The sequence below is a fragment of the Nannospalax galili genome, unplaced genomic scaffold (assembly GCF_000622305.1).
Source record: "Nannospalax galili isolate Female #2095 unplaced genomic scaffold, S.galili_v1.0 scaffold384, whole genome shotgun sequence".
NCBI classification, from domain to species: Eukaryota; Metazoa; Chordata; class Mammalia; order Rodentia; family Spalacidae; genus Nannospalax; species Nannospalax galili.
In genome coordinates this window covers 47,874-58,941 of record NW_008352648.1, presented here as the reverse complement: position 1 = coordinate 58,941, position 11,068 = coordinate 47,874, and the positions used below count along the sequence as shown (strand labels likewise).

The following is an 11,068-nucleotide window of genomic DNA, read 5'->3' as shown; positions in this document are numbered from 1 at the left end:
CATTACTTGAGTCTCACACAAGAATCAGAAACTACAAAAGAAATTTTCAAAATCACAGAGAAAAAATAATAACATGAAAAAACAAAATAACATATCCCCACCAAATACCAATAGTCCTCTAGAGGAGTACAGTGAGAACCACCAGGGATAATGCAGGACATGGAACTCAAAAGAATGATTATAAACATGTTAAAAGAATTCAGTGAATTTAAAGAACACACAAACAAAGAAATCAAAGAACTGAAGGAAAATAGGGATAAACTTCTGAATGAATTCAGAAAAGAGAAATATTGAAGAATACTCAGGCTGAAATGAAGAAGGAAGTGAAACACTCAGTAAGCAATTAGAAAGTCTCACTTACATCACTCAGTCAAGCAAAGTGTTCAATCTAAAACAAACAAACAAACAAACAAACAAACAAACAAAGGAAATAAACCAGGAATGGAAATTGCAGGAATTCTTGGACACTGTAAAAAGACCAAACCTATGAATGGTAGGTATAGAAAAAGGAGAAACCCAGGTCAAAGGTACAGAAAGTATTTTTAACAAAATGATAGAAGAAAAATTCCCAAATCTATGGAAAGATGTTTACCAAGGTGCAAGAGGCATACAGAACACCAAACAGATAGGATCAGCAAGGAAACTCTCCATGGCACATCATAGTAAAAGCACTAAATGTACAAAACAAAGAGACAATACAATACTATTTTGCAATACAAGCTGCAAAAGAGAAACAACAAGTCACATGTAAAGGAAAACCCATTAGGATTACAGCTGACTTTTCAGTGCAAACTATGAAAGCTAGAAGAGCCTGGACCAAAGTTTTAAATGACCAGAGATGCCAATCCAGACTACTATACCCATCCAAAATGTCTATTGTAGTTGAAGGGGAAAGAAAAATCTTCTATGACATAAATAGGCTGAAGGAATTCCCGGGGACCTCAAGAAGGAACTGGGTTCCTCTGGATGCAAGGGATCAGGCAGCAGTGGTAATTCCATCCGAGAGGTCAGCCCTGGCGTCCAGGAAAGAGGCTTGGGGGCATGCAGCACAGGGAAGCAGAGGGAAGTGAGGGCCCCTACCTCCTATTCCTAGCTCACCATCCTCTGAAGAGGTTAGCCAACTTGTGGATAGGCAATCCAGATGTACACAGGGTGAGGCAACTGGAGTACCCCTTCAGTGGGTCTATCTAAAAGACTCCTAAATTGCATAATTCTTATCTCTAGGGGGAAAAGAAAGTCCTTGACTTGTGAATAGATGTGAAGAAGTGAAGGCAAGAGTAATTAGCATTGAAGTAATTAGCATTACAAGGTCTAGAAAGGGTACTAGAAAAAAGTCAGAACAGGGCAAAAAATATTTTTAAAAAACAATTTGATTTATGGAGCCTGTGCCATAAAAGCACTCTGGAAGTGAAATGTATTGCATAATTTGTGTTTGTTGTGGTGGGGCCCATCTGTAATCCTAGCACTAGAGAGGCAGAGTCAGGAGGATGATTGTAAAGACATGGCCAGCCTGGTCTACATAAGGTGTTCCAGACCAGTAAGGGCTACATAGTGAGACCCTGTCTCAAACAAACAAACAAACTAGTCATGGTGGTGTATACACCTATAATTCCAGCACTTGGGAGATTGAAACAGATTGATCAGAAGTTCAAGATTATACTCAGCATTACATGGTAAGATTGAACTGGCCTGTGTGACATGAGACCTGTGTCTGGGAAAAAAAACAAACATAAAAACATAGATTTGTATTTTGCCCATTTAAAAAAATATATAACTAGTTAGTTATTTGTGTTTATGTGTGTTTGGGGTGTATGTGTGGGTGGGGGGTATGCACACATGTGTAGACATGTGCACTCAGAGGCCAAAGAAGGGTATCTATCACTCTCTGTCTTGTTCCTTTGAGACAGGGTCTCTTCTTAAACCTGGAGCTTTCAAGGTTTTGTTTTGTTTTTTTTCTAGACAGAAAACCAGTAAGACCCAATGATCCTCCTATTTAGCCCCCTCAGTGCTGGGGTTACAGGTGTGCACAGAACCACACCCAGTTGGGTGTTGAGACCTGAGGGTTCTCATCTTTATGCAGCAAGTGCTCTTAAGCTATCTCTTGAACTATCTCTTCAGTCCCTTAGTTGTTTTTGTCAGAGTGAGCAAAAACATACAAGGAAATCCTCTTGCACATGTATCTTGAGCCTGCCTGTATTTAGGATACACTATTAACAGATAGCAAATCTTTGCCTTTTAAAAATTAGTCTTAAGATTAGAAATGGTGTTTCCAAAGAATTTTAATTTGAGATTAGATGTGAGTTATATTTTTTGTTTTGTTAGTTTTAAGGGTTTGGGTGGTGCTGGGGATTGAATCCAGGGCCCTCACGTACTAGCCAAATGTTCTACTACTGCATTATACCCCCAACCAAGGCCTGAGTTATTTTATTTCTCGTGTGTAATTCATGTGTGTAGCACTTTATAGTGCATTCTTGCGCAAGCATCTCATTAGACTCTTGACAACTGCCCTTTGCATTAGTCAGCGCCGTGCTCTTAGGGAGAGTGTGCAGTTTTGTCAGTTGTATTGCAGTGTGGTAGTGGCCTCGGTCTCAGCTCTTCAGCTACGACTACATGCTTTTCCTTTCATGTCAGCACTTCTCAAGTGTATTCCTTGAGAACTAGCCTCAGCATCGCCATGGCTTCTTAAACCTTTTCCAGTCATGACTCCTTTTCTCTCAAGAAGTTTTTATGTAATGCAGGTATATAGGTATATAAGACGGGTATACAAATCAAGCATTTTCTGATAATAAATCATAACTTTATTTTTTTGTAAATGATAACATTTATTTTAACAAAGTTCTCTTATACAAAGTAAACCACCTGATTTTTAGTTTGGTTTTAATTACATTTGGGGGGAGTAGATGATATGTACAGGTACCGCAGGCAGCTAGAAAAAAAGTCTAATGCCCAGGAGCTGGAGGTATATGTGGTTGTGAGCTGTCCACTGAGGGTGTTAGGAACTGAACTTGGGTCCTCTTTAAGAGCAGACACTCAACCACTGAGCCGTCTCTCAAGGCCCAAGAAGTTTATTTTAAAATAATTCTGTGGCATACATATTACTTTCCCCTTTATTAATGAGGAAAGCATATTTGACCACTAACGATGGATGTGCTTTTTTAGTGTTGCATGAAGGATTAAATCTTACCTGGATATTTGATACTGCTTGGCAGCAAGCACCTTTACCCATTGAATCATCTCACTGGCCCTGTTAGAGTCCAGGTCTGCAGATGACCCTCTCCCAGTGTTAAAAAGCCTCACAAGACAGGCCATGAGGGCCCCCTTGCATAACAGGAACTGGCCAGACAGTACATTTAGAGCTGTCTCAGCACAAAGCTGTTCCCCAGATAATTTTGGATGATAAACAGGACCCTCCACCCAGACCCACTGGTGTAAGAACTGTCTCAGTTCAAGCTACTTCCCTTGAAACTGTAAAGATTATTTTTGCCACCTTCCACATTCCCCAACCCCCTTATAAGAACTTCCTCAGCAGTCAGCAGGCTGCTGGCTGCCTTTCTCTCCCCAGCTGAGCTGCCAGCCACCAGCAATCCTAAGAAATAAACTTTGCTTTACTGGAGTCCTATGTTTCCTGTGGCTAGTCCCTGCCCAGCTTTTATCTAACAGGCCCCATTTCAAAATTCTTTTTATCAATCTAAAGTCAACTCAAACAGCAATTTTTTTAATTGTAAACGTACTTCATTTTTATTTTTTAATTTTTTTATCGAGCTTCTGTATTCTCATATAACAGTTCTCAATCAAACCCAGACCCCTCTCCCATGCTCCCACCAGACCCCATGCACTCCACCACAGATGGTAAGCCCTATCTAGTCAAGCATTTGCACCCAGATGCCCTTTAATGTAAATTTGTCCGCTGGAGTCCAGTCAGTCCATCCAGAGATCGTGTACAAAGCATACTCTGCCCCACCCAGCAGCAACCAGCCTCCAACAGCTCTCAGTCTGGGGCCAGCCCACCACCCATCTCTCTCCTCCCCTCTGGACCCTTGTTCAATTGAGTTGGCATGGGTGCTCGATGCCACCATTGCCACAGGTTCACATGTGCAAACTTCAGTGGGCTGAAAGCCTCTGCTTCCCTGTGTTCATGAACCAGCCCAGGCTCTTACAATCTTTCCACCCCCTCTCTTCCAAAATGGTCCCTGAGTCGTGGGTGGGTGAGGTCAATGTAGGAGTCCTATCCAGGGATATACACTCTGTAGTCTCTTTAAAACTTGGGCAGTTGTGGCTTTCCTTGTGCATCACACTCTGCTGTACAAGGAAACATTACTGGTAAGAGTTGAAGGATGCATTAGTTTTCTCTCTGCCCCTTGTTCTGCTCTGTTCCATGAGCCTTAGTTGTAGAGGTTCACTTGTAGATGTGTCACCTAGTCTAGTTTAGTCTTTTATTTTTATTATTTTTATTTTTTTTCAAGACAGACTGCTTGTATGCCAGGATGCTAGAACTCACTATTTAGCCCAGGTTGGCTTCTAACCCCTGGTGGCACTTCAGCATCCCAAAAGTGCTGGTATTGTTAAAGGGCATGAACTGCCATGTCTAGCTGAGTTTTTCCCTATGGTACCTTGCTATTCTTGGGATGGTGAGTTGGGTCATTTAACCCTCCCAGTGACATAGTTCATCTCCAAAATAGATTATGGATTATCAGCATCTTGTCTATAGTCCTAGAGGTGGGATCTGTATAGTTGTGAATTAACTTCTGTTCATTTTATAAAAACAGAATCAAAGGGCAAGTGTAGCTGTGCTGTATTAAATTTGTGGATTAGGTTAATTTAACTTCATGAGTTAGGAATTTGTAGAATCACTCACAGTCTCCAAGAATGCTGAGTTACTGGCAGTGGGGAGCTGGAGCCCACCTTTATGGGCTTTAAAAAAGCTCCTATACACATCTCTTCCTGTCTCTCTATTCAGTGAAATTAGGTTGGAATCTTGAAATGGGCCTTGGAAAGAGGGTTGTACTACAGAAATGAGTAAATCCTGCAGTCCAAGGCTTTTGCTCCCAGGGAGCTGATTGTTACCATAAATCGGTACGTCTTGGTTACTATACTGTGTTCAACTAGTGGAAGCTTGGTGGCAGGTTTGCTGGCTCTGATTTTTCAGATTTGTCATCATTCAAGACCCATTTAAGAGCACCGTTAGAGTATATACAGCAATGCACTACATAACAATGTTTCCTCAACAGCATACATGACAGGGGTCCCATAAGATTATATTGTTTAGGAATGTCATACTGTGTTCATTTGTGTAAGTAACACAGGCCTATGCAGTTTGCGTGGTGATGAAATCATCCAACAACACATTTCTCAGAAATATCCTTATAATTAAGCATACATGACTGTTTCATTATTCAGCTTTTTGTTACTAGAATAAATTGCCATAGGCGGTCTACCTTTAAGAAGGAAAGAGATTTAGCCTGGCATAGTGCATGCCTCTAATTCTAGTACCTGGGTGGGAGAGGCTAGATGATCTGGAGTTCAAGGCCATCTAGAATAGACCCTGTCTTTCAAAAACAAAAACAAAGCAAGAAAGAAGGACAGGAAGGAGATGGGGAGGCAGGGAGGGAAGGAGGGCTGGCTTGTAGTTTTGTACCTTGAACATTTTTTTTAAAAAATCTTTTTAGACTGGGTCTTACTTTGTAATTCAGGCTGGCCTGGAATTCAAAATTCTCCTGTCTCATCCTCCCCAGTGGTGGTATCAGCCACCATTGCCTGACTTTAAATCTTATATTTGGAGGTTAAAAGTCCAACACAGACACTGGCTGTGGAGAGGACTCCCTTGGCAAATGGTGGGAATGTGTGCAAAGAGAAGGGATCACATTTCAAAACAGAGAGAACTCAGTGTACTGCATGGGAGAAGTGTGCTCATCTTAGTGTACCCCCCACCCCATTCCCCCAGACTTGCGCTTCAGAATCTTCTATCACATTTCCCACATGCCCCCTCTGGGAACCATGTTCAAGCACATAGACCCTTGAAAAGCAAACAGCAGCAAAACCGTAGCAGCCATATATAAAATTGGTAAGATAGAATAAAATACAGGTTTGTTTTGTGGATCTACAATATACAAACAAAAAAATACCCAATTAGCTGCATAGCATAGAAAAATTGAAAGATTTCACATAAATGTCTGAATTTCTGGGTCTTGAAAAATAAGATCCTCTTGCCACACTGGGGCCCCATCACCACGTGGCAGCAATGGGCCGCAGGTGAGCTGTAAATCTGAACAAACTTGTTCACACAGTCGCTCCATTCCAGTACCTTCAATGACTTTCTTTATTTTCTTACCACCTCCTTTGGTATTTGAGTTTGTGATTCCCTTGTATAAGGAAACCTCAGCCCCGGGAAAGCGTATCTCCTTAGCTGGAATCTTAACAACCTGTTTAAAAATCTGCAGCGTTAATCCAGGCATACAAACAAACCGCAAAATACAGGGATAAATTCACAATTCATCCTGAATTTCAGATGATCATTTTGAAAATTCCCATATCAGTTTATTATCTGAATCTTTTTTCCTAAGGGTCTCTACAAAAATGACTATTTTGTCTGGGGCTTCATGACATTATGCTCCAAATATCTATCCCTTAACACAATGTATAGGAGAGATGTGTGTTTGCTGCTAGCACTATATGTGGAAAAAATCATTTTGAAGGGGAAGGTAACACTGTTTCCTTCCAGATCAAGGTTATGTGTGCTTAGTTTGTTTATCTTGACAGATTTTTCTTTTTCCCCAGGGTAGTTTCAGGGCAACCAGCTGGACACATTTTCTCTGTCCTTGTTTATAATGTTGGTTCTGTGTGTGGCTGTCAATAATGTTGATGAACCTCTGATTAATTTTTAAGCAGGTTAATCTATGGTTCCGAGACTGGCTGATGAAATCACCACTTTTCAGTTTGAAGTGACCTATGAGGTGATAACTTTCCCTGTTCATTTAATAATAAATGTTTATTAAGCAGTAATTAGGGACAGGCCTTTAGCATGGTGCTAAGGCATACCGATGAAGGCGAAAACAAGCCTCCACCTCCAGCCTCACAGGTGTTGTGTCTGTATGGTTGAATTTCATGTTGGTGACTATTAAGTGTTTCTTTGTTTTTAATTTGGGCATTACTGGGGAATGAACCAAGGGTTTCACACATGCTGTGCAAGCTCCCTACCACTGAGTTACATCTCCAGTCCTTTGTTTTGTTTTGTTTTATCCAGGAAAAATAATCACCAACCTGGACTTCAGAGATAGTGATGTGAGGAATTAAGCTTTTGAGGATGCAGAATGACTGCTAGCTTCCAAGGCTAGCCCATGGCTAGCTCTATCCCTTTTTTCTTTTTTTTCCCCTTACTTAAGAGAGGCAGAGACTTGTTTGAATGTTCTTATTCACCTCTCTCCCCCCCATAACCCTCCCTGACAGTTCCTTTCCTGCTCACCTCTTGCTGGTCCCCTTCCTCTCTCCAAATAGTATCTCTTTCTGCTTTTAGGACTCATTTATTCCATTACCTTTTTTTTTTTTTTCTAAGAATGGGAGTCATAAGGTCATCATGGCAGCACTATGCCAGTGGCTGTAAATATTTACATTTCACAAATGCAAAAACTGAGATTTGAGAAGCTAAACAAGTCATCCTGGATCCCCTCAGTTAAGTGAGTTTTAGAGCTAGAGTCTAAATCCAGGTCTCCCTGTTCCAGAACCCAAGTCTGGGAAAAGGCTTTGTGGGCTGAGTAGATTCTGGTCCCCCTCCAGCTTTTTGGACACTTGTGTCCTGTCAAGGATATGCAGGATTCTCACTGGCTTCTGAATCTTCTCATTTGACTAACCACTCTTGACTGCACTTTTCTGATTATTGTAACAAATTACCACAGATTTGGTTGCTTACACCTACAGAGATTGTTTCAGTCATAGTTCTTGAGGCCAGTGGTCCTCAATGCATTGACAGGGTCACAATTCTGTAGAGGCTATGGGAACACTATACCATGTGCCTCTTCCAGCGTCTGGTTGCTGTTGCCATTCCTTAGACCTTGGTGCGGACTGCACTCAGATCTCTGCCTTCATCATCATAAGGCCTAACCCTCTGAGCCTTCCACATCTTCCCCATGTGTCCCCTGTCATTGGATATAGAGTCCATCCAGATGATCTAGGATGATTTCTTCAAGATCTTTAATTATATCTGCAAAGATCCTTTTTGCACATCAAGTCACATTCACAGGTCCTAAGAGTTAAGACAAGGACAAGGGCCACCTTTCAGGCCACCAACTACACATTCCATTGGGTACTTTCCCATCAGCCAGCAAGCTCCTGCCCTTTTAGCACAGCGATTATTCTGGTGGATTGACTGCTCCTGAGCACAGCTTCACAGCTTAAGGTTCCCAAGGTTTCCTTGCCTTGAAAATGAATCTTACATTCAGCGCCTACCTCTGGGCTCCTCACGATGTGGTCTCTGACATCTAATAGGGTTTTGTTCTCTTGTAGATTGCGGACCTGCAGCTGCATAAACTGGACGAACTGGACTGTCTGATTCAGGGCCTGCTTTACGTCGACTCAGTTGGCTTCAACGGCAAGCCGGAATGTTACTATTTTGAAAACCCCACAAATCCTGAGTTGTGTCAAAAAAAGCCATACTGCCTTGATAACCCATACCCTATGTTGCTGGTTAACATGGGCTCAGGTGTCAGTATTCTAGCAGTGTACTCCAAGGACAACTACAAAAGAGTTACGGGGACCAGGTAAACATGTATTCCACTAGGAGAACCTCTTTGTGCTTAAACCCATACCTAATTCTTGATGAACAGTATATAGCAAAAGTTATTTATATTGAACATATTTTTTTAAAGATATATCTTGGGCTTCTATACCAACTAAAATAGGTTTAATTGGATGATATATTTGTTTTGGTTTGGTTTTGAAATAGGGTCTTGCCATGTAGTCTAGGCTATCCTAGACCTCACTGTGTAAGGCCAGGTTAGCCTCAAATTCATAATCCTGCCTCAGTCTACTGAATTCTGGGACTATAGTCAGCATGATCTTATTGGGTCCTATGTTAAAGGAATAAGAGGCTGATTCATATAAAGGTAAATAACCTGTAGTCCTTGCCTTCCGGCATGGATCACGATCAGATTGAGGGAAGGAGGGTGGCATACATCAGCATTTGCCAAGGAGGTAGTGTGTATTGAGAGCCAACAGAAGAGCAAAGTCACGAGGCCCAGTGGAAGCCAGGAAGGAGGGACTTGGGATGGCCAAAAAAAAAGGCTTCAGAGAAACTGCCTTTTGGAACCTTCTTGGTACCTAGCAGAGGACTGATGATTTAAAATCATACCCCATTCCAGCCAGAAAAACTAAGATTTACAAAGAATGTTTTTTCTTCTCAGGTAAGTGAGGAGCAAATAATCAGCCCATAGGATGTTTGGATGCAGGGCGGAGAAGCACAGTTCTGTGACCACAGGTGGTCAGAGTGCCTTGTTTCTTAGTATACATGCACCCCCAGGGCCCACAGGCTCAGCTTCCTGTTTATGGGGCAAACAGGCTCAGCTTCCTGTTTATGAGGAATTCAGCATGACAAAAACATTTGTTGTCAGATGTCTTTGAGAACCCCTAGTGTGAGCAAGATTAAACTGATTCAGTATGAAGCCTTCCTCCACCTGACTGGACCAGAGAGCCCATATTTAGAAGGACAACTTAAAGGACTACTGCTGTGCAGAATGTGTCTTGGGATATGGCATTGAGACCGTTGTTTGTGATAGATGAAGACTGCACATACTTCTCTGAACCTCAGCATCCTGCTTTCTGCCATGAAGGCTACTGTTGCTCGATTGTTTCTGTAGGCATGGCCTGCACTGAAAATTCTGCAGTATTCTTCATACATAGGAGGAAAGTTCTGCTTTTTCAGTGTGTTTTCATGACCCGTGAGGGAGCTGCATAAATCAGTTTCCTGACTCCTCTGAGTAAGGAAATTTGTAGGTTCCCCCAGGACATCTTATGTAATATCTTGAAGTCATTTTTAGTTCTTACTGTTGGAGGTGGGACACTACTGGCATCTAGAGTCAGGGATAGTGATAAAATTCTGTAATGCACATGGCAGCTTCTCCAACAGCAAAAAAATATGTCAAATCCCAAGTATCATTAGTGCTGCTGTTGAAAAACCCTGGAGCAAACACATACTCTGACCGAAGCCTGCTTTGGTTCAGAATGCAGGCTCTGTTGTATCAGTAAATTACTACTAGGCACACATCTTATCTCATTTTGAAATATTTATACTATTTTCTTTTATTTCATTTGAGGCAGGGTTTCATTATGTTACCCTGGCTAGCCTGGAACTCACTATGCAGACCAGGCTGGTCTTATACTCAGAGATCCGCCTCCCTCTGCCTCCTACGTACTGGGAGTAAAGGCATGTGCCATCATGCCCAGCATGGTGCGCATCTTTTCATCGAGAATACAGCAGCTTGTTTGCTTACCCAAGAATCAACACTGATCCTTTGGTCTCATTAGGACTTTCAGAAGTAGCAAGACAGAAATGCCCAGCTAAGCAGGTTTTACTTTAGAGAGTGATTTCCTGACAAAGTTAAAAGTTTTAAAATAACTACAAGCTTCCTTCTAGGAGTAAAATGAATTGGTGAAGCTACTCTCAAACTAACAAGTTTAACAGTTTCTACAAGTAGAGGTACTTTTCTTGATGAACACAATAATTTAATGAATTATATCACATATACATTCTCAGATATGGAGACTTCAGGATCTGGGTCATCTTGAAAAGCTGCTAAGGAGCTAATTGTGGGGAATGGCTTCTTCCCACGTGCAATAATGTCTATAAACTCTAGGTGTTGGTGATGATCAGTGTTCTGCAATCATCAACAAATCCTATCTGGATGACCAAGTTTTGCCATAAATTCTCTCTTCAACTAGTGATTTAGAGACATGTTAATAGCTTTTCACAGGTTGCCACAGGAATGGAGGGACTAAAATTTAATTTGTAGGGAATTTCAATCCTGTCAATCAGTTTCTTTATTTCAATCAAGTGTTTTGCCTGCATGTATGTAAGTGTACC

The 11,068-nt window shown here is 41.5% G+C and overlaps 1 protein-coding gene across 2 annotated transcripts in view; it reads left to right on the top strand.

Moving 5' to 3' along the window:
• Pank1 (pantothenate kinase 1) overlaps nucleotides 1-11,068 on the top strand; it is a 92,686-nt gene that overhangs the window by 68,033 nt on the left and 13,585 nt on the right. For both annotated transcript variants that reach the window (XM_008849591.3, XM_029554347.1), the window contains exon 3: nucleotides 8,497-8,750. In XM_008849591.3, coding sequence (XP_008847813.1) covers nucleotides 8,497-8,750 — 254 coding nt within the window. The remainder of the gene's footprint in view (nucleotides 1-8,496; nucleotides 8,751-11,068) is intronic.